The 24,915-nt window shown below is 45.0% G+C and overlaps 1 protein-coding gene across 1 annotated transcript; it reads left to right on the top strand.

Annotated features, from left to right (window-relative positions):
- Positions 1 to 864: 864 nt before the first annotated feature.
- On the top strand, positions 865 to 8,953 carry tm4sf5 (transmembrane 4 L six family member 5). The gene is made up of 6 exons (XM_071378004.1): positions 865 to 1,392; positions 2,659 to 2,739; positions 2,973 to 3,115; positions 6,038 to 6,176; positions 6,706 to 6,759; positions 7,708 to 8,953. Exons 1-6 carry the CDS (start codon positions 1,219 to 1,221, stop codon positions 7,723 to 7,725), a joined length of 609 nt encoding a protein of 202 aa, XP_071234105.1. The 5' UTR covers positions 865 to 1,218; the 3' UTR covers positions 7,726 to 8,953.
- The last annotated feature ends 15,962 nt before the right edge of the window (positions 8,954 to 24,915 follow it).

Below are 24,915 nucleotides of genomic sequence, written 5' to 3'. Positions count from 1 at the left end.
TGTCCATCACCAATTTCATAGGATATGTTACGAATTGCAATTTGTATTATATGTTACCAATTTGCAAAACGTGCAAAATATGTTATGAATTTTAGCTAGGTGGCTAAGTGGCTAACGTTAGCTAGCTGGCAAATGTTAGCTAAGATCTGCCTTGTGTCAGTTTCTTAAGCAATTAGTTCATGATTTGGTGACTTCCTCCCTCAGCTGTCCCACGGCTTCACCACCGTATTCATCCTGTACTGTTTGGGATTTTAACATGCCTGCACTCACACCTGTCTGATGTCCACTGTCATTCACTGTAACATCACTGTAATATACAGTGAATGTCAGAGAAGGTCAGTGTATTGGATATCCCATATAGGGGCCACACTCAAGACAGCCTTTCCAGCTAAAGGAGAGCTCCCTGGTCCAGACCACAGCTGGATGTAAGTAGAAAGAGTCTCAACATGTGAGAAATGGTCGGTGTTATTAATACCCTGCACTATGACACTCAGTAATAAAGCCACATCACTGAGAACACTAATCAAACACGTCAATTGATACAACAACCATAAAATGAAAATTCTAAAGGTGACTAGTTTCCATTGATGATGTAACCTGTCAGGCAGATTAAGTTAGTTGGATTCTAGTATTTTAATGTGAATTTTGCTATCTTCTCCTCTGTGTCGTCGTTAGTGTGCTTGTGCTTTCCCCTACACATCCCTGTGAGATTGATCAGCCTCCGTTCAGTGAGGGAGAGACAGAATCCCCCGGCCAGTCCACCAACCCCCCTCTCTGTGTTAACAAACCATAAATGTCACTGATACCAACAGCCAGAGTACACACATGTGCAGGTATCAAAGGGCAATTCTAGAATTGACTCCTGATTTAGTTCTGTTCTGTTTAGTTCCATTCCACAGGCCGGCAAGGGACCTGTGTTCCGCTTCCAGTGGTCTACACCAAGAACTGAAGGGCTGAAGAGAAAGAGACGATTTATTGTCCAGCACAGTGGAATATACTGGACACAGTGGCTCCTGAGACCAACAACAGCCCCGTCATCTCAGCCTCTTCTTCCCTTCTTCCTCCTGCTGTGTGTGTCAGTCTGTCTTGATCGTGAAGTCTTTTCCCCTCCTCTTTTCTATCTACCATCTCTTCTTCAGTCTGGGTCTACTTTCCACTGTCTCTGTCATACCCTACCTGCAGTATCACTGAGCTATCTGGTGACGGAGTAAAGACAGTATGTGTTGCACGGGGAAGTGTTCTCGTCTGGTGGGCCTGATCCTGTTGCCCTCGGCGTTCGCCTGCATCATCTCCAACATCCTCCTGTTCTTCCCCGACGGAAAGCAGCAGGACAGCAGTCATGTCTCCCTGCAGGTCTGGCTCATGGGTGGCCTCATCGGAGGGGGAATATTCGTGAGTATATTGACTGAGCATAGATGGACACCTTGTAATACTCATTCACCTGTACGCTCATGGAGAAAAAAAGGTTCTACAGAGGGTTCGTTCTACATGGGACCCAAAAGGGTTTGACCTGGAATCCAAAAGGGTTCTTCAATGGGTTCTCACATTGGGACAGCCGACGAACACGTTTGGAACCCTTTTTTCTGAGAGTGTACAAAGACGACAGGGCTATAGCTGTCGTCTTGGGACAGGTCTCCCTTGTAAAAGACATGGAAACACCTGTGTAATAATGTATACATCTTTGGCTGGATCAAGGCATTTCCAGAATGTTTATATTCAGTAATAGAAGTACAATTCTGGAAGGATTTGGTATGAATAAAGATGAAAGATTATGGCAGAAAAGGAGGAAGAGGTTCCCGTTTCTACTGTATTATCACCAATGGAGAGTAACTGATTAATGGTTGACTAATTACAGTGGGGAACCTATTGTACTTCCCCACTCTATTTGTCCTCCACTCCCAGGATGCATTCATTGTGATATCAAAAGCATACCTCTCTCAAACACTACACTGAACAGAGCCACACTTGCACCAGTTCGGCAAAGGGAAGTACATGCCAGTAGTGGGAAACAGATAGATAGTCAGTTTCCATCATCACTTTTGATATGCCATGGCCAACAAATCTTTGGTCAGGATACTACCATGTTGCAGCTATCAGAATATCCACTTTGATAGCCTTGTCAGTGGAAACTATGCAATCTGTTTTATGTACCCTGTGATATAATAGTGATGATGTGATGATAAGGACGTTTCGGGGCCGATAACAGGGTGTGTCTTTATTAACAGTGTATTCATTATTACCTGGAGGAAATGTGAACAGCTCTAGTGGTTCAAGCCAACCCACTGCTGTTCTGTACTGTATGTTAGCCCTCCCTCTTACTCCCAGTCCCATCCATCCCAGTCAGTTCTTGCCCTTTGGAACGAGAGAAGGAAAATGGATACAGGATTGACAAATATTTGCGTAGAAGATAAGAGGACTCGCGTGCACTACATTCACAAACACAAATATGCACACGCATTCACGACATGCACACGTGCACGCACTCACACACATACTGGAACGTGAGCAAAGAGCTCAAGAACTACCCATACAATCAAGCGTTTTTTTTCACAGCAATATTTTCTCTGTGTTTTAGTGCATGTTGTGATAGTTGAAGTATGATGATGATATACAGCTTAGTAGAGTTCAAGTTATTCTGTCTGTCTGTGTTCTTTTCAGATGCTGTGCCCCAGCTGTTCGGCTATCAGGGCCGGGGGTAAGGGTTGCTGCGGAAATGGTTGCTGCGGAAACCGTTGCAGAGTGAGTAGGGTTTCCAATAGATAGCACAGCCACAAAGTCAAATTGGCTATATTGTCAAATTTCATGATTTGTTGGGATTGCTTTTTGGTCTTAATTTAAGGTTAGGGTTACGCATAAGGTTATCAGTGTGGAGCAGCTCGGAAGAAGAAAAAAAAGTGAAACTCAGGAAATTGATGTGAGTGAAGGAGAGGTAGAAAAGGAGGATATTAAGTATGTGTGTGTGTCTCCAACAGATGCTGAACTCTGTCTTCTCGGCTGCTTTTGGTTTGGTCGGAGCGATCTACTGCACCAGTGTCTCTTCAGCGGGACTGGCCATTGGACCTAAATGTCAGGTTGCTAGTGGAAAATGGGAATACCCCTTTGAGGACCTACCAGGGTGAGTCGCTCTCTCTTTCTATCGCTCTCTCCCTCCCTCCATCCCTCTCTTAAAGTGGGTATTAACTGCAATATTGACAACAGCCAGTTGATGGCAGAATAGACTAGTGGGTAAGTAGCAGACACCTCAACCCTCAACCCAGATCAAAATCAAATCAAATTGTATTGGTCACATACACATGTTTAGCAGATGTTATTGTGGGTGACAGCAGTGACGGCTCTAGCCTGTATGGCTCCCTGGGCGAACCCCCCTTTCAGCCCCGCCAACCCCCCATAAAAGCACCATTCTGCACTAACTGTCATTTTTATTCAGACATTTGGAACAACACAAATAAATAATCATAACATTTAAAACTAAATAAATATAAAACTATATACAAAAATAAGACTCATAAATATCAAAAAGAAGTAACAAAGACAAATAGAAACCAATTTGTGTTGATTTGGCAATCAAGAATCAGTACATTATCCATCCCCCAACACTGTCAACCAAGAGTCAAGACTAAACCAATTCACCTTGGTGGTGTGCAGACCGGTTTATATTATTCTTTACGATTTCACACAAACCCCCAAAAAATAGCAACAATATGTCTGTGAAACTATATATTCACAGTATTATGAATGAATTGTGGTTAATTTGGTAGCATTTCGTAGTGTGACTGATTTTACTAATTGCATTAGTACTGTACAAAGTTAGAGGTGCGCTTTTTGATAGATTCCCCCGCTCCCTCTACCTCGGGCTTCCAGTAGGGAGACCTGAAGTCAACCTACCCCCTCCCACCTCCCCATCTCGTACTTCTGAGTGGAAGACCTTCCCAGGCAGTAGCCTGCCTAGCTCACAAACTACAATCAGGGCGCCCACTCCGACAAGGTTAATTGACCCACAGTTTTGGTGTCGCCTATACCTACATCCGCCACTGAGTGACAGAGCATTTACCCCAAGACCAATGCAGTGAGATCATTGTAAAGCTTTTGGACATGTTTCAAGTGTTTGCAGAAGGGAGGAGCCGAGATGTCCAAGTTGTGGAAAAGATCATATTATGTGCTATAAAAGTGATGAAAATGTGGCATGTTGCAATTGTGGTGGGAACCATGAAGCCACGTCTTTCGAATGCCCCACATTGGATTTTCTTTTCACCTTGTTTTGGTTTCAACCCGTCCAGTTGGTGGCGGCAATACATCTTTTTGGGATATAGCCGCCATAAAACCCACAGAAGAAGAAGAATTTCCTGTTTGAGTTTCTGCCTATAGCTAGGGAGGATCAAAATGGAGTCGTGGTCAGATTTGCCGAGGGAGGGAGGAAAAATCTGAGTAGCAGTGGTCTAATGTTTTTGTAGAGTGAATGCTACAGTCAAGGTCTTGGTAGAACTTCGGTAGCGTTTTCCTCAAATTTGCTTTGTTAAAATCCCCAGCTACAATAAATGCATCCTCAGGATATGTGGTTTCCAGTTTGCATACAGTCCAGTGAAGTTCTTTGAGGGCCGTCGTGGTATCGGCTTGAGGGGGAGTATACACAGCTGTGACTATAACCGAAGAGAATTCTCTTGTTAGGTAATACGGTCGGCATTTGATTGTGAGGTATTCTAGATCGGGTGAACAAAAGGACATGAGTTCCTGTATGTTATCACAATCACACCATGAGTAGTTAATCATGAAACATACACATCCACCTTGCTTATTCCCGGAGAGTTCTTTATTCGTGTCTGCGCAATGTACTGAGAACCCAGCTGGCTGTATGGACAAAGACAGTATATCCCAGGAAAGCCATATTTCCGTGAAACAGAGTATGATACAATCCCTGATGTCTCTCAGGAAGGAGATTCTCGCCCTGAGCTTTTCTACTTTATTATCCAGAGACTGAACATAAGTGAGTAATATACTCGGAAGCGGGGGATGATGTGCGCGCCTCCTGAGTCAGACTAGAAGTCCACTCCGAATACTTCTTCTCCGCCGGCATGTTTTGGATCAGCCTCTGGAATCAGTTCAATTGCCCTGGAGGGTACGAACAAAGGATCCATATCAGGAAAGTCATATTCCCGGTCTTAATGCTTGTGAGTTACCGCCGCTTTGATATCCAAAAGTTATTTCTGGCAAGATTTAAAAACACAACATTTGCTGGGCTAATAATGTAAGAAATAACACACACAAAACAAAATACTGCAAAGTTGCTTAGGAGCTAGAAGCAGAGCTGCCCTATCTGTCGGCGCTATCTTGCCCTCACCCAGCGTGATGGAGAAGAGGCCAAGGTGCCACAGGGCCACATTGACAGGGGTCACACACAGGTCTCACAGGGAGTGGTCTAACAGAGTCAGTCAGGGAGCACTAGGGCTCTGAATGTTTCTTGACCACCTCAACTAAACCAGGCCCAGGCCCGTCGTTTGTCCTGGTCAGGTCACATAGTTAATAACATATCAAACAGCTAAATGGCATCATGACAGAGTTGCAACACGTTTATGGTGGAAATAATAAACAGAAGGATGTTTCGCGTTTCTGTGGTGTACATGCACGGGCAGTCAGAGTCAAAGATAATGCTGTGGTTGAAGGGAATCACGTTTGACAGCTGATTACTGAATACATGATAATGACAGATGTCTGCATTGTTTTAATTAACCTGTCCTCCCTTTTGCTACTTACTGAATAATATCTCTCTTCTCTGGCCATCTTTTCAACTTCTCCTCTCTTCACTGAACCTGCCTCTTAATCTTTACTTTCCCTCAATACTTTACTTTCTCCCCTCTGTTCATAATGTATCTATGTAAAACACATTGGACTACATCATTGCTCTAACCTTCCTTTGCATTTCCTCTCTACTCTCCCTCTCTTCCCTCTTATCCCTAAACCACTCTCATCCATCCCTGTCCCTTTTCACTCCTTTCTTCCTCCCTCCCCCCATCCCCCTCTCCCCCTTCCCCCTCCTCTATAGTGGGAACAGCAGTTACCTGTTTGACCACTCCCTGTGGGACCTGTGTGTGATCCCTGCCAATGCGGCCCTGTGGCACCTGGTCCTCTTCTCCATCACGCTGGGACTGGGGGGCCTGCAACTCATCCTCTGTGGCATCCAGGTCAGAGAATTGAATAGAACACATAGGCTATGTCCCAAATGGTACCCTATTCCCTATATACTAGTGCACTACTTTTGACCAGAACTCTATGGGCCCTGGTCACAAGTAGTGCACTATAAAGGGAATAAGGTGCATTTTGGGGCATAGACATACTGTCATAATGATGCATGTAATTTTTGCTCCTTTGCACCCCAGCATCTCTACTCGTACACTCACCTTCTGCACATCTATCACTCCAGTGTTTAACTGTTATATTGTAATTATTTTGCCACTATGGCCTATTTATTGCCTTACCTCCGGTATTCTACCTGATTTGCACACACTGTATATAGACTTTTTTCCGACTCTATTATTGACTGTATGTTTGTTTATTCCATGTGTAACTCTGTGTTGTTGTTTGTGCATCACTGCTTTGCTTTATCTTGGCCAGGTCGCAGTTGTAAATGAGAACTTGTTCTCAACTAGCCTACCTGGTTAAATAAAGGTGAAATAAAAAATAAAAAATGTAATGTATCACTGTGGCGTCCAGGTGGTCAACGGCTGCATTGGCTGTTTCTGTGGGGACTGCCGTGATGACAAGGAGGTAATTCAACAAATTCATCTGATTATCAATTGATTTGAAATGATTGTTGATTCATTAGAAGTCATTATATTATATGGCTGACCCAGTGTTTCTGCAGAAGTAATAATGCTGCTGTAACATTTGACAGTTGAGTAGAGGAGTGTTGAGTTTTTGTTCTGAAGTAAAATAATGCCATTTATAAGAAATGTAACATTTACAGTATAGCACAACATGTCTGAATAGTTGGGTAAGGGTCATGTGAAAACATTACACAGAAACCACTCTAACAAGCATACATGAAAGGTTACTATTACCTGAGTAGCATCTGATGACCCAACACAGGTAGCCTAGTGGTTAGAGCGTTGGGCCAGTAAATGAAAGGTTGCTAGATCAAATCCCAGAGCTGACAAGGTAAAAATCTGTCATTCTGCCTCTGAACAAGGCAGTTAACCCACTGTTCCTAGGCTTTCATTGTAAATAAGAATGTGTTCTTAACTGAGTTGCCTAGTTAAATAAAGATAAAAAATAAGCCTAATTTGATGGAAATACAGGCTAAAATGAATAAATCAATGGGTGGTTCAAGATTAAGCTGAGATGTAGTTGCTGAGTGAACATACAGTAAGAGCAGGCCCTGTACGTGATCGTGTTGTGTACCTTTATTCACTCACCTCCCTCGCCCTGCATCCCAAATGGCACCCTATTCCTTATATAGTGCACTATTTTTGACCAGAGTCTATGGCGCCCTAGGGAATAGGATGCCATTTCGGACACTTGCATATATATTCATATCCATTGACTCGTGTTGAATCACTGTGTCAAATCAGTGATGTATAAAATATCAAACATTAACGATGATAACAAGATCTGAATGACTCTTCTTCCAGAAACCACAAAACCCTGAATCTGAGGTTGCCTTTTTAAGAAGGGATTATGAACACATGCATAATTGTTTCTGTTTTATTTTTGCAGGATGATGGTGGATTGTGAGATGGAGAGAGAGAAGAAGTAGAGAGGACTGCCCTGCAATGCCACAGCCTATGTTCATGACAACTAGTGCTGAGCCATTAGTGCTTTTTCAGGTCGGTTCAGTTTCGGTTCGATTATAAAAAATGATGACGTTTTTTGATTTTGCATTCGATTATATAATACACTATACGTTATGTGTGTTGAATGCTGTAACAACACAGAATCAAACAATGAATAGAAGTCCCATGATGGTAGTCCATTACTGCTTATCACTTATTAACTATCATTTATTCACTTAATAAAATATTTCAGTTGTTATGTATATTACATTTGTTTTATTGATGACTTTATTATTTCATTCCAAGTCATCATCTCTGTAGAGCTGCTGTCTGACAAAATCACTATTTGAGTAGTTCTTCAAAGTAAAGAAGGCATACTTTTATGACTGCTGAATACCAACTATCATACTTAGATCATGTATTTTCAGGCTCGCGAAGCAACTGCTTTCTATCCCTCTCGATAGCACGCACGTTCTCTTCTCTGTCTCCCAGTCTTCGTGTCTTGCTCCGCACAGACCGGACAAGTTTAAGCAGGCACGCAATGGATTATGGTCATTGTAATTAATTAAGACGTTTTCTGCGCTAAACTATGTATAATATTGGCCTGTTAAAAACTACAACTCCCTATTACATCGCACAGTTCAGGCTTGATCTGATTTATCTCTACAGAAACTGCACATTGAGCTCACAGAAAAAACCCAAACTAAATGGAATTCAAATCATTTAACCGACGTCGTTCAATAAGTTGTTTAAAAAAACAAAAAAGAACCAACATTTTGGTTATTCGCTCAGTACTACTGATGACATACCAGCACCAGGACTGCCAATCACTTACTACACAACTTTTTTTTTTTTTTTTTACTTCCTATCTGCCAGGAGCTTTCCCTCTTGTGTTTGAAGCATATTGTCTACTTTTGATATGTTCAAATCAATCCAATGTGCCATATCAATCATAGTCATTGTAGTTCTTTAATCTCAAAACTGCCATGTCATAGTTGTAACTCTTGCTTCTGTTTCATGTGTTGCCCATGGAAACATCATACAGTAGTCAGTTTCTCAAGTTATTTTCCATTCTTTATTTAATTTCTTTTATTAAGCAACAATTTCTTTCACATGATATTTTGTATATTTTTTGTATAATCACATAAGTCAAAACAATACAAATAAGCAATAAAACTTTTGGGAAATTAGACATGTTTTTCTCTTATTGATCAAGTAGTCATTGGTCAAGTAGCCTATGAAGTCTTAATGATCTGGGTTCTGGTAATTCAATACTGGCCAACAGTTAATGAAGAAGGCAGACAACTGAGAAGTTCACATGTATCAAAGCCCTAACCCAACTTAACCCAGAGTTACATAATGGAAAGCAATGAAGAATCCCTTGATTAAGCACAAAAACTGTACATCCGGTAAACTCAATAGGAATGATTCACTTTAATAACTGTGATACGTAAGCAGAATCACTGGTCTGTTAAATCTGTAAATAACTGACATTAAGTTTTTGCAAGGCTGTCAGAAGCATAGGGAGAGGAAGATACTGATAGATAGAGAGGAGGGATAAAGAGAGGAGATAGCTTTCATTAGTTGTGTTAGACACAGGCAGCCAGCTCAGATGAGAGGTCACAGTGAGCCCTGTGAGTGACCGTAAGACATACAGATGGAAAACCTGATGTCTGGGGCTGGACTGGACTGGAGTGAGTTGCTGCTTTCGTGTAGTAGTAGAACAAGATCAGTTTAAGCTCATAATCTTTTGTTGCCACCGAGCAGCTTTGTGGTAATTGTTACCTAACTTTCCAGATAAACACCCTTACTAGCACTAGAAGGGGATAAATATAGATTCTTTCCTCAAGAGGAAAACAAGCTGAAAACAAGCTGAAAGAGAGCGAGAAAAACAGAGAGGCTGTTGTATGACGAAGGAATACTGCACATAAGAAAAGTCCATTGGGATGCCTAGTCAGTTGTACAACTGAAATGTGTCTTCTGCATTTAATCCAACCCCTATGAATCAGAGAGGTGCGGGGGACTGCCATAATCGACATCCACGTCTTCGGCGACCGGGGAACAGTGGGTTAACTGCCTTGCTCAGGGGCAGAAGGACAGATCTTTACCTTGTCAGCTCAGGGATTCGATCCAGCAACCTTTCGGTTACTGGCCCAACGCTCTAAACACTAGGCTACCTGCCAGGCTCCTATGTCAGGTAGCTCTGTTATAAAATAAGACTAGGCAGGACAACGTGTGTGGGGGGGAGAGAATGAAGGGAAATGGAAAAACAGAAAGAGTTTACAGAGACAAAAAGGGAAAGAGAGATGGAAAGGGGCATTCTTTGACTGCCACTTCTCATGTGACTTACACACAAACAGAATGAGGCTGAATAAGAGAAAGCCAAGAAAGCTAAAAGAGGACACGAGCTGAAGATGAGAGGGCGAGAGAGGAAGATAGAGAGGAAATGGACAAACAATTAGAAGGCATTGGCCAGTTTGGTAAGTCGATTATGAAGCCAAGACTTCTTGTGATTTATACGCATGCAAGGAGCCCTTATTTACCCATTATTTGGCACTCAACCCCTTATGACCCGAAAACATCTGCCCTACTCCCCTTCTCAATCCCCCCACAGGACCCTGACCCCGTCTGGCACAAAGAGGCAGACAGAGACATATCAGAACCAATTATTTCAACCAAAAAGGGTTATTCGGCTGTCCCCATAGGTGAACCCTTTGAAGAACCCCTTTTGATTCAAGGAATAACCTTTTTGGGTTCCATGTAGAACCCTCACCACAGAAGGTTCTACATGGAACCCAAAATAGTTATACCTGGATCGAAAAGAGTTCACCTGGAACCAAAAAGGGTTCTCCTATGGGGACAACTGCAGAACCCTTTTGGAACCTTCTTCTCTAAGAGTGCACTCCCTCTAGACTCTGATTCCCCATCTGGACTGAGGAGACAGAATGGAACAGAGCAAAACAGAACACAACTGGTTTCAACTGGTCACAACAGCTTATACACAACTCAAAAGTTTTAAAACACCTATTCATTCAAGGGTTTTTCTTTATTTTTACTATTTTCTACATCGTAGAATAATAGTGAAGACATCAAAACTATGAAATAACACATAAGGAATCATGTAGTAACCAATAAAGTGTTAAACAAATCAAAATATACTTTATATTTGAGATTCCTCAAATAGCCACCCTTGCCTTGATGACAGCTTTGCACACTCTTGGCATTCTCTCAACCAGCTTTACCTGGAATGCTTTTCCAACAGTCTTGAAGGAGTTCCCACATGTGCTAAGCACTTGCTGGCTGCTTTTCCTTCACTCTGCGGTCTGACCCATCCCAAACCATCTCAATTTGGACAAGGTCGGGGGATTGTGGAGGCCAGGTCATCTGATGCAGCACTCCATCACTCTCCTTATTGGTCAAATAGCCCTTACACAGCCTGAAGGTGTGTTGGGTCATTGTCCTGTTGAAAAACAAATGATAGTCCCACTAAGCCTAAACCAGATGGGATGGCGTATTGCTGCAGAATGGTGTGGTAGCCATGCTGGTTAAGTGGGCCTTGAATTCTAAATAAATCACAGACAGTGTCACCAGCAAAGCACCCCCACACCATAACACCTCCTCCTCCATGCTTTACGGTGGGAAATACACATGCGGAGATCATCCGTTCACCCACACCGTGTAACACAAAGACACGGCGGTTGGAACCAAAAATCTCAAATTTGGACTCCAGACCAAAGGACAGATTTCCACCGGTCTAATGTCCATTGCTCGTGTTTCTTGGCCCAAGTAAGTCTCTTCTTCTTATTGGTGTCCTTTAGTAGTGGTTTCTTTGCAGCAATTCTACCATGAAGGCCTGATTCACGCAGTCTCCTCTGAACAGTTGATGTTGAGATGTGTCTGTTATTTGAACTCCGTGAAGCATTTATTTGGGCTGCAATTTCTGAGGTCTTCCATTCCTGTGGCGGTCCTCATGAGAGCCAGCTTCATCATAGCGCTTGATGGTTTTTGCGACTGCACTTGAAACTTTCAAAGTTCTTGAAATTTTCCGTACTGACCTTCATGTCTTAAAGTAATGATGGACTATCGTTTCTCTTTGCTTATTTGAGCTGTTCTTGCTACAATATGGACTTGGTCTTTTACCAAATAGGGCTATCTTCTGTATACCAACCCTACCATGTCACAACACAACTGATTGGCTCAAACACATTAAGAAGGAAAGAAATTCCACCAAATAACTTTTAAGAAGGCACACCTGTTAATTGAAATGCATTCCAAGTGACTACCTCATGAAGCTGTTTGAGAGAATGCCAAGGGTGTGCAAAGCTGTCATCAAGGAAAAGGGTGGCTATTTGAAGAATCTCAAATATAAAATATATTTGATTTGTTTAACACTTTTTTGGTTACTATATGATTCCATATGTGTTATTTCATAGTTTTGATGTCTTCACTATTATTCTACAATGTAGAAAATAGTAAAAATAAAGAAAAACCCTTGAATGACTAGGTGTTCTAAAACTTTTGACCGGTAGTGTACATAAATCCTACATAAATCATAGAGTGTATTCGGAAAGTATTCAGACACCTTCCCTTTTTCTACATTTTGTTAAGTTACAGCCTTATTCTAAAATGGATTAAATAAAACATTTTTCTCATCAATCTACACACAATACCCCATAATGACAAAGCAAAAACTGTTTTTTAGATTTTTTCCACATTTATTAAAATTAAAAAACAGAAATAACGTATTTACATAATTATTCAAACCATTTGCGATGAGACTCGAAATTGAGCTCAGGTGCATCCTGTTTCCATTGATCATCCTTGAGATGTTTCTACAACTTGATTGGAGTCCACCTGTGGTAAATTCAATTGGTTGGACATGATTTGGAAAGGCACAAACCTGTCTATATAAGGTCCCACAGTTGACAGTGCATCTCAGAGCAAAAACCAAACCATGAGGTCGAAGGAATTGTCCGTAGAGCTCCGGGACAGGATTGTGTTGAGGCACGGCACTGAGGAAGGGTACCAAAACATTTCTGTAGCATTGAAGGTCCCCAAGAAGAAAATGGAAGAAGTTTGGAACCACCAAGAACCCAATGGTCACTCTGACAGAGCTCCAGAGTTCCTCTGTGGAGATGGGAGAACCTTCCAGAACACAACCATCTCTGCACTCTACCAATCAGGCCTTTAGGGTAGAGTGGCCAGACGAAAGCGACTTCTCAGTAAGGCACATGATAACCCGCTTGGAGTTTGCCAAAAGGCACCTGAAGACTCTCAGACCATGAGAAACAAGATTATCTGGTCTGATGAAACCAAGATTAAACTCTTTGGCCTGAATGCCAAGCGTCACGTCTGGAGGAAACTTGGCACCATCCCTACTTTGAAGCATGGTGGTGGCAACATCATGCTGTGGGGATGTTTTTCAGCAGGAGGGCCTGGGAGACTAGTCAGGATCGAGGAAAGATGAATGGAGCAAAGTAAAGAGAGATCCTTGATGAAAACCTGCTTTAGAGTGCTCTGGACCTCAGACTGGGGCAAAGGTTCACCTTCCAACATGACAATGACCCTGAGCCCACAGCCAAGACAACGCAGGAGTGGCTTTGGGACAAGTCTCTGAATGTGCTTGAGTGGCCCTGCTAAAGCTTGGACTTAAACCCTATCGAACATCTCTGGAGAGACCTGAAAATAGCTGTGCAGCAATGCTCCCCATCCAACCTGACAGAGCTTGAGAGGATCTGTAGAGAAGAATGGGAGTAACTCTCCAAATACAGGTGTGCCAAGCGTGTAGCGTCATACCCAAGATGACTCGATGCTGTAATTACTGCCAAAGGTGCTTCAACTATGTACTGAGTAAAGGGTCTGAATACTTATCTAAATGTGATATTTCTGTTTTTTGTTTTAAATAAATAAACAGTTTTTTCTTTGTCATTATGGGGTATTGTGTGTAGATGGATGAGGGAAAAAAATATTGAATCCATTTTAGAATAAGGCTGTAACGTAACAAAATGTGGAAAAAGTCAAGGGGTCTGAATACTTTCCAAATGCACTGTGTATAGGCTATTCTTGTTCAGAATAACAGCAAATGACAGAATGTTATTCTGCTATTCTTTCAACTGTCTTCCTTTCCCTCGTTTCCTTTTTCCTTGTCTTCTTTCCTTCCCCAGGGATACTATGATGCCAGCAGTCAGCAGATCAGCCACCAAAGAGCTGGTTTGAAACAACAGACCTGGTGCCCAGACCACGGCTGCTGTGGGCTGCTGTACCCAGACACACTAACTCTGACTAAGCATTGACCACCTCTATAATTACATCCATATGATTACACAAACCAGTCCTGACCCATGCCAACCATAGGGTGCCAACCCACAGAGTAGACAAACAGACGGAGGAGAACATAGACACAATGGAGCGGGACGGGACACCACAGGACAGAACAGGACAGGAAAGAGCAGGGCAGGACTATGCTAACAGGTATTATAGTGTATTGTTTTGTGTATTTGTATGCCGACTTCACAAAAGGAATTTTCATTTAATGGACAATAAAGTATATCGTATCGTGCAGAGTATGTATTCTAGATGATTCAAATATGACACTTTGGCCAAAGACAACATTCACAGTATGACCATTGTACAGTACACATCTACTCTCTCTAATATGAAAATGTTCCATTACTTATGTATCTGGGTAGATGATCAAATTCATCCATAACAGATCCTAACATCAAGCTGTTTTGAAATAGACAAGAGTCTAGATTACCTTTCAAAATGTGTTAATGTTCAAACCAACAAGACATTCTGCTTGCTTCTCAAGGATGGGCACCTGTTTTCACCTTACTGTGACTATGACGACATCAGCCAAGCCTCCATATTCTAGACATGTTTGTTAGAGTATGTTGATGCACCATAAACAGAGTTTATACAACAGACATCACATTAGTTTCGCCCCCACAGCAGCTTCATCTAAATGGAGCTCTGAGTACAGAGGAATTTGTAAATAATAAGCAAAAAGCAACAAGAGAGAAAAAGCATGTATGATATTGATCTTTGATATCATAGCTCTGGGAAACATTTCAAGGAATAGGTATTTAGTTTTAGTAAATTGTTATTTGGTTTGCTGGTTGGTTTTTATCATCAACATGTATTTGTGGTGGCTGGTAGGATCCTATATGGAATGGTTGTCTAGTTCTTGTTTTCTGTTCTATTTGTTCCCATGCCACAAAGGAAGAGCGGCGAGGATACAAGAAGAGGGGAGAGAGAGTTGGGGACTCCTAAATGGGAAGAAAGAGGGAACGGGAGGGGAGGGAAGGAAAGGGACATCATGTCCTCAACCTGCTGGACACAAGAACCAGCCGAGGGCGACGTCAACCGGCTTGTCCCCCAGGCCCCCTTATCCCGGCCCCTGCCAAAACCCACAAGAGCCTGGATGTGTGGGAAGTTGGGAACATCTTGAGGTCTGAAGGAGGAGGAGGAGGAGGGGGAGTAGGAGGAGGAGGGGGGGATGAGGAGAAGCGAGTGAGAAGAGTAAACACTTGATAGACACACAGGCCCAGACTTGATCTGACTGGTTTCGTATTTGAATTACTGACTTTGATTAAAATGTTGATAATTTGTTGATCATTGAAATTATTAGTCCCCCCATTTAGTATACTGCATTTGGTATACTGTGTAGATACATAAAAAGGCCCTTATCAGTCATGCAGTGGTGTTAGGTTTGTACAGTAGATGTATTGTAAGACAGCAGGTTGACGATGCTTAGTTGGGACCTCTCCATAGGGTGATAACCCACAGAGTAGACCTACGAGGAAAACAAAGACACTATGGAGCAGGCAGGACAAGACAGAACAGGACGGGACAGGACAGAACAGGACGGGACAAAACAGGACGGGACAGAACAGGACAGGACGGAACAGAACAGGACGGGACAGGACAGACCAGGACGGGACAGAACAGGACAGGACGGAACAGAACAGGACGGGACAGAACAGGACGGGACAGAACAGGACAGGACGGAACAGAACAGGACAGAACAGGACAGGACAGAACAGGGAGGACGGAACAGAACAGGACGGGACAGAACAGGACAGGACAGAACAGGACGGGACAGAACAGGACAGGACGGAACAGAACAGGACAGGACAGAACAGGACAGAACAGGACGGGACAGAACAGGGAGGACGGAACAGAACAGGACAGGACGGAACAGAACAGGGCGGGACAGGACAGAACAGGACGGGACAGAACAGGACGGGACAAAACAGGACAGGACGGAACAGAACAGGGCGGGACAGAACGGGACAGAACAGGACGGGACAGAACAGAACAGGACGGGACAGGACGGGACAGAACAGAACAGGACAGAACAGGACGGGACAGAACAGGACAGGACGGGACAGGACGGGACAGAACAGAACAGGACAGAACAGGACGGGACAGAACAGGACAGAACAGGACAGGACGGGACAGAACAGAACAGGACAGGACAGAACAGGACGGGACAGAACAGGACGGGACAGAACAGGACAGGACAGGGGGGAACAGGACAGAACAGGACAGGGGGGGACAGAACAGGACAGAACAGAACAGAACAGGACAGGACAGAACAGGACAGGACGGGACAGAACAGGACGGGACAGAACAGGACAGAACAGGACGGGACAGAAAAGGACAGAACAGAACAGGACAGGACAGAACAGGACAGGACGGGACAGAACAGGACGGGACAGAACAGGACAGAACAGGCGGGACAGAACAGGACAGGACAGAACAGGATAGGACGGGACAGAACAGGACAAGGTGGGACAGGATGGGACAGAACAGGACAGGGCGGGACAGAACAGGAAAGAACAGGACAGGATGGGACAGAACAGGACGGGACAGGACGGGGCAGAACAGGACAGAATGGGGAAGGACAGGACAGGATGGGACAGGACGGGACAGAACAGGACGGGACAGAACGGGTCGGGACAGAACAGGACAGGATGGGACAGAACAGGACAGGACAGAACAGGACGGGACAGAACAGGACAGGATGGGACAGAACAGGACAGGACGGAACAGGACAGGACAGGATGGGACAGAACAGGATGGGACAGAACGGGACGGGACAGAACAGGACGGGACGGGACAGAACAGGACAGGATGGGACAGAACAGGATGGGACAGAACGGGACGGGACAGAACAGGACGGGACGGGACAGAACAGGACAGGACAGGACAGGACAGGATGGGACAGGACAGGATGGGACAGAACGGGACGGGACAGAACAGGACAGAACAGGACAGGACAGGACAGGACAGGATGGGACAGGATGGGACAGAACAGGACAGGACAGAACGGGACAGGACAGGATGGGACAGAACAGGACAGGACAGAACAGGACAGGACAGGACAGGATGGGACAGAACAGGACAGGACAGAACGGGACGGGACAGAACAGGACGGGACGGGACAGAACAGGACAGAACAGGACAGGATGGGACAGAACAGGACAGAACAGGGCAGGACAGAACAGGACAGAACAGGACAGGATGGGACAGAACAGGACAGGACAGAACAGGACAGGATGGGACAGAACGGGACGGGACGGGACAGAACAGGACAGGACAGAACAGAACAGGACAGGACAGAACAGGACGGGACAGAACAGGACGGGACAGAACAGGACAGGATGGGACAGAACAGGATGGGACAGAACGGGACGGGACAGAACAGGACAGAACAGAACAGGACAGGACAGAACAGGACGGGACAGAACGGGACGGGACAGAACAGGACAGAACAGGACAGGATGGGACAGAACAGGATGGGACAGAACGGGACGGGACAGAACAGGACAGGACAGAACAGGACAGGACAGAACAGAACAGGACAGAACAGGACAGGATGGGACAGAACAGGACAGAACAGGGCAGGACAGAACAGGACAGAACAGGACAGGACAGAACAGGACAGAACAGGACAGGAAAGAGCAGGGCAGGACTATGCTAACAGGTATTATAGTGTATTGTTTTGTGTATTTGTATGCCGACTTCACAAAAGGAATTTTCATTTAATGGACAATAAAGTATATCGTATCGTGCAGAGTATGTATTCTAGATGATTCAAATATGACACTTTGGCCAAAGACAACATTCACAGTATGACCATTGTACAGTACACATCTACTCTCTCTAATATGAAAATGTTCCATTACTTATGTATCTGGGTAGATGATCAAATTCATCCATAACAGATCCTAACATCAAGCTGTTTTGAAATAGAGAGGAGTCTAGATTACCTTTCAAAATGTGTTAATGTCCAAACCAAGAAGACATTCTGCTTGCTTCTCAAGGATGGGCACCTGTTTTCACCATTACTGTGACTATGACGACATCATGAGAGTTTGAGACTAAACGGTTCTATCTGCATTTTTATCAACATGTAGTTATTGACATTTAGTCTTGTTCTGTTGAATGTTCTCTACCTATATAGTACTCTAAATACCCCAATTCATGTTAAGTTCAAAATAATATTAGATGAAAATTGCTGACACCATTTAAATCAATGAGGGTTTGGAAATGTAAAGGCAATTATCTCAGAATCATCTTTTTTTCAGCTAGAACCTTGGAGTCCCAAGCTCTGGATTCAGCCGAGCCTCCACATTCTAGACATGTTTGTTAGAGTATGTTCATGCACCATAAATAGAGTTCATACAACAGACATCACATTAGTGTTGCCGCCACCACAGCTTCATCATTTAAATGGAGCTCTGAGTACAGAGGAATTTGAGCTATGTTGTAAATAATAAGCGAAAAGCGACAAGAGAGAAAAAGCATGTACGATATTGATCTTTGACATCATAGTTCTAGGAAACAGTTCAAGGAATATGTACTTAGTTTTAGCAAATAGTTATTTGGTTTGCTGGTTGCTTAAAAAATAAAACACAATTGTATTGGTCACATGCACTGAATACAACAGGTGTAGAATGGCTACTAACGAGCCACAAAGGAAGAGCGGTGAGGATACAAGAAGAGGGGAGAGAGAGTTGGGGACTCCTAAATGGGAAGAAAGAGGGAACGGGAGGGAAGGGAAGGAAAGGGACATCATGTCCTCAACCTGCTGGACACAAGAACCAGCCGAGGGCGACGTCAACCGGCTTGTCCCCCAGGCCCCCTTATCCCGGCCCCTGCCAAAACCCACAAGAGCCTGGATGTGTGGGAAGTTGGGAACATCTTGAGGTCTGAAGGAGGAGGAGGAGGAGGAGGCGTGGAGAGGAAGAGCAGCAGGTGAGAAGAGTAAACACTTGTTCGACACACAGGCCCAGACTTGATCTGACTGGTTTCGTATTTGAATTACTGACTATGATTCAAATGTTGATAATTTGTTGATCATTGAATAGTATTAGTCCCCCCATTTAGTATACTGCATTTGGTATACTGTGTAGATACATGAAAAGGCCCTTATCAAATAAAAAATTTCATATCAAATTTATTCATATAGCCCTTCTTACATCAGCTGATATTTCAAAGTGCTGTACAGAAACCCAGCCTAAAACCCCAAACAGCAAGCAATGCAGGTGTAGAAGCACGGTGGCTAGGAAAAACTCCCTAGAAAGGCCAAAACCTAGGAAGAAACCTAGAGAGGAACCAGGCTATGAGGGGTGGCCGGTCCTCTTCTGGCTGTGCCGGGTGGAGAGTATAACAGAACATGGCCAAGATGTTCAAATGTTAATAAATGACCAGCAGGGTCAAATAATAATAATCACAGTAGTTGTCGAGGGTGCAGCAAGTCAGCACCTCAGGAGTAAATGTCAGTTGGCTTTTCATAGCCGATCATTAAGAGTATCTCTACCGCTCCTTATCAGTCATGCAGTGGTGTTGGGTATAAACAGCAGATGTATTGTAAGGCAGCAGGTTGAAGTTGCTTAGTTGGGACATCTCTCTATTCCTTATATAGTGCACTACTTTAAAACAGAGTCCTGGTCAAAAGTAGTGCACTACAGAATGAAGGGAATAGGGTGCCATTTGAGACAAGAACACACACACACACACACGCACACACACACACACGCACACGCGCACACACACACACGCGCACACACACGCGCACACGCACGCGCGCGCGCACGCGCGCACACACATTTACATCATTACATTTAAGTCATTTAGCAGACGCTCTTATCCAGAGCGACCTACAAATTGGTGCATTCACCTTATGACATCCAGTGGAACAGCCACTTTACAATAGTGCATCTAAATCTTTTAAGGGGGGGGGGGGGGGGTGAGAAGGATTACTTTATCCTATCCTAGGTATTCCTTAAAGAGGTGGGGTTTCAGGTGTCTCCGGAAGGTGGTGATTGACTCCGCTGTCCTGGCGTCGTGAGGGAGTTTGTTCCACCATTGGGGGGCCAGAGCAGCGAACAGTTTTGACTGGGCTGAGCGGGAACTGTACTTCCTCAGTGGTAGGGAGGCGAGCAGGCCAGAGGTGGATGAACGCAGTGCCCTTGTTTGGGTGTAGGGCCTGATCAGAGCCTGGAGGTACTGAGGTGCCGTTCCCCTCACAGCTCCGTAGGCAAGCACCATGGTCTTGTAGCGGATGCGAGCTTCAACTGGAAGCCAGTGGAGAGAGCGGAGGAGCGGGGTGACGTGAGAGAACTTGGGAAGGTTGAACACCAGACGGGCTGCGGCGTTCTGGATGAGTTGTAGGGGTTTAATGGCACAGGCAGGGAGCCCAGCCAACAGCGAGTTGCAGTAATCCAGACGGGAGATGACAAGTGCCTGGATTAGGACCTGCGCCGCTTCCTGTGTGAGGCAGGGTCGTACTCTGCGGATGTTGTAGAGCATGAACCTACAGGAACGGGCCACCGCCTTGATGTTAGTTGAGAACGACAGGGTGTTGTCCAGGATCACGCCAAGGTTCTTAGCGCTCTGGGAGGAGGACACAATGGAGTTGTCAACCGTGATGGCGAGATCATGGAACGGGCAGTCCTTCCCCGGGAGGAAGAGCAGCTCCGTCTTGCCGAGGTTCAGCTTGAGGTGGTGATCCGTCATCCACACTGATATGTCTGCCAGACATGCAGAGATGCGATTCGCCACCTGGTCATCAGAAGGGGGAAAGGAGAAGATTAGTTGTGTGTCGTCTGCATAGCAATGATAGGAGAGACCATGTGAGGTTATGACAGAGCCAAGTGACTTGGTGTATAGCGAGAATAGGAGAGGGCCTAGAACAGAGCCCTGGGGGACACCAGTGGTGAGAGCACGTGGTGAGGAGACAGATTCTCGCCACGCCACCTGGTAGGAGCGACCTGTCAGGTAGGACGCAATCCAAGCGTGGGCCGCGCCGGAGATGCCCAACTCGGAGAGGGTGGAGAGGAGGATCTGATGGTTCACAGTATCGAAGGCAGCCGATAGGTCTAGAAGGATGAGAGCAGAGGAGAGAGAGTTAGCTTTAGCAGTGCGGAGCGCCTCCGTGATACAGAGAAGAGCAGTCTCAGTTGAATGACTAGTCTTGAAACCTGACTGATTTGGATCAAGAAGGTCATTCTGAGAGAGATAGCGGGAGAGCTGGCCAAGGACGGCACGTTCAAGAGTTTTGGAGAGAAAAGAAAGAAGGGATACTGGTCTGTAGTTGTTGACATCGGAGGGATCGAGTGTAGGTTTTTTCAGAAGGGGTGCAACTCTCGCTCTCTTGAAGACGGAAGGGACGTAGCCAGCGGTCAGGGATGAGTTGATGAGCGAGGTGAGGTAAGGGAGAAGGTCTCCGGAAATGGTCTGGAGAAGAGAGGAGGGGATAGGGTCAAGCGGGCAGGTTGTTGGGCGGCCGGCCGTCACAAGACGCGAGATTTCATCTGGAGAGAGAGGGGAGAAAGAGGTCAGAGCACAGGGTAGGGCAGTGTGAGCAGAACCAGCGGTGTCGTTTGACTTAGCAAACGAGGATCGGATGTCGTCGACCTTCTTTTCAAAATGGTTGACGAAGTCATCTGCAGAGAGGGAGGAGGGGGGGGGGAGGGGGAGGAGGATTCAGGAGGGAGGAGAAGGTGGCAAAGAGCTTCCTAGGGTTAGAGGCAGATGCTTGGAATTTAGAGTGGTAGAAAGTGGCTTTAGCAGCAGAGACAGAAGAGGAAAATGTAGAGAGGAGGGAGTGAAAGGATGCCAGGTCCGCAGGGAGGCGAGTTTTCCTCCATTTCCGCTCGGCTGCCCGGAGCCCTGTTCTGTGAGCTCGCAATGAGTCGTCGAGCCACGGAGCGGGAGGGGAGGACCGAGCCGGCCTGGAGGATAGGGGACATAGAGAGTCAAAGGATGCAGAAAGGGAGGAGAGGAGGGTTGAGGAGGCAGAATCAGGAGATAGGTTGGAGAAGGTTTGAGCAGAGGGAAGAGATGATAGGATGGAAGAGGAGAGGGTAGCGGGGGAGAGAGAGCGAAGGTTGGGACGGCGCGATACCATCCGAGTAGGGGCAGTGTGGGAAGTGTTGGATGAGAGCGAGAGGGAAAAGGATACAAGGTAGTGGTCGGAGACTTGGAGGGGAGTTGCAATGAGGTTAGTGGAAGAACAGCATCTAGTAAAGATGAGGTCGAGCGTATTGCCTGCCTTGAGTCTCACCTCATAAAGTCACTGTGTAAACTATTATAAAACTGTCCATAGCTTAGGTTCATAACCTCTCTATGGAAATGAATCCTGTGTCAAGTAGCACTGCCTTTGTCATTGGCTTGTAACATGTTACCCTCCCTTGTTGCTTTCTGTGCCACATGTTTATGTTACAACAGTGCTATTCTTATCCTGACTGAGCGTAGTGGAATTATGATGCCAGTGCTGGCAGACGTGAAATAAATAGCTGAGGGGTCGAAGATTCACAGTGGATGATGTAAGTATTTATATCCGTTTTTCTTTTCTCCATCTGGCATCCGATATCTGATTGGTCGCCCAGCTGAGTGTATCTGATGTCACAATGAGACTCTGAGCCAATCGCGGTGTGGTTTGAGTGGAGTCCTCTTATCTCAGTTGTAGACATTTTGGATGTAATACACTAACTATAATGACTGCAGTTTGGCCGATACAGAACCTATTCTATTTCATAGATAGTGCACTAGTGTTGACCAGACTCTGTACAAAAGTAGTGCACTATGTAGGGAATATGGTGTCATTTCGGACACCGCTGTGATTACTTCAGATCAATGAAACTACCAATTTAAACAAAAATATCAAATCAAGTTTATTTTATATAGCCCTTCGTACATCAGCTAATATCTCGAAGTGCTGTACAGAAACCCAGCCTAAAACCCCAAACAGCAAGCAATGCAGGTGTAGAAGCACGGTCCATAGCTCTTCTCCTTACAAGGGGAGGAACCTGCAGGGCCAAGGACTCAGTTTACATTTTACAAACGAAAGAGGAGGGGCTTTATTCCTGCACAGAACAATGTAATTCCGGGGAAACATTGCTTGGGGGTGTTTGGAGTTGAAGAGTCTTCAGCTACTGCTTGACTGCCAACTGCCACTCCCTTGTTTGCTTCCATGTGTTATGGTCTGTGTCTCAAATGGCACCCTCATGTATTCCCTACATGCCATAGGGCTCTGGTAAAAAAGTAGTGCACTGTGTAGGGACTAGGGTATCGTTTGGGATGCAGTCCAAACACCATAAAGAGTCCATTTAATTTAGAATAAGAGCATTTTTACCTCCTTCTATGATCAGCAAACAGAGTCTGACTTACTTAGGTGAGCTAATGATTGACTAGGAGCTGGCCCTACCTGGAGACGACGGTCCACTTCACTGACGGCCGACTGCATCACACATACAGAGATAAGGGGGGAGGGAGGGAGGGAGAGAGAGAGAGAGAGAGAGAGAGAGAGAGAGAGGGAGAGGGAGAGAGAGAGAGAGAGAGGGAGAGGGAGAGAGAGAGGGAGAGGGAGAGGGAGAGGGAGAGGGAGAGGGAGAGAGAAAGAGAGAGAGATGAATGATGCTAAGGGTGTGCCATATACGGTAAAGCCACTGTAAAATGTGCAACAGGTATAGATATTACCTCAATAGACAGTGTATTGCTGATCTCAATGTAACCCTGTCTTCCGCTCTATCTGTTGCCATATAAAATAGTCATAGAACTATAGTGTCACTCTGCATGTTGCCCGGGCTACTGCTGTTCACTCTGAATTCTAATCACTCTCCCTCCCTCTGTAGTTTGTCCCAGTAACTTTCCACCAGACAGGGTAAGTCCTTTGGCCATGTCCTCACACAGTGAGACAGAAGCCCTGGCTGGATAAACTATAAGCCTGTTAAAGGTTTGCATGCAAAGCTAATAAACAAGCAATAACATAGAAATATCAACAGGTCACACATAGCTGAACAAAGACCATCTCAATGCATCAATACACTAGAGGTGATGTGGGGCCGTTCCTTTAAAGGTGCGTTTGGTTGAGCGTGACAACCCTTGGAAGATTGGCAACATTGCATCATCACATGTATGTTTTAAACTTTAGCAGCCTTTTAAGTCCCTGTTAGATAGCTGTGTGAGGGTCACGGTGAAAATACACAGCCTCCACTTCTGCATTCCTCCTCTCCTCCTCTCCACCACTCCTCCTCTTCTCCTTCGTTCCCCCTCTCCTCCACTCACTCATGCGCTCCAGAAAATGGAGTGTTTATACAATTCGTTCAGTTAGGTTTTGTTTTGACTTGATGTCCAAGTTTGTTTCCAAATAAACACTGTCACGTCACGACAGGACGCCGCGGATCCAAAGGTACCGACCTGGCTGAGAGAGAGAGATAGAGAGAAAGAGAGAGGGGGGAGGGGAGGGGGGAGGGGACTTGGAGTTGGTTATCTCTCTTTTGCTCCCTCATTCCACTCTTCTCTTTCATTCCCACTTTCTGTAATGTATCTCTCCAGTCATTCATTCACATGCAGATCACCAATTCACTCAATGCACTCATGATTATCTTCTCATCCTTATTTGTTAATTGCTTCAAATATATATAGATTTTTTTTAAATTACCTTTATTTAACTAGCCAAGTCAGTTGAGAACAAATTCTTATTTTCAATGATGGCCTAGGAACAGTGGGTTAACTGCCTTGTTCAGAGGCAGAACGACAGATATCCACTTCGTAATCCCCAATTATCCCCTACTCCCCTAACCACTGCTCTGATTAGTCTATGTGAGTGGGACTTCATAAATGCCATTTGAAAACC

Source organism: Salvelinus alpinus, chromosome 31 (genome assembly GCF_045679555.1).
Source record: "Salvelinus alpinus chromosome 31, SLU_Salpinus.1, whole genome shotgun sequence".
Lineage (NCBI taxonomy): Eukaryota > Metazoa > Chordata > Actinopteri > Salmoniformes > Salmonidae > Salvelinus > Salvelinus alpinus.
The sequence above is the reverse complement of the archived record's forward strand: the minus strand, read 5'-3'. Positions and strand labels throughout refer to the sequence as shown.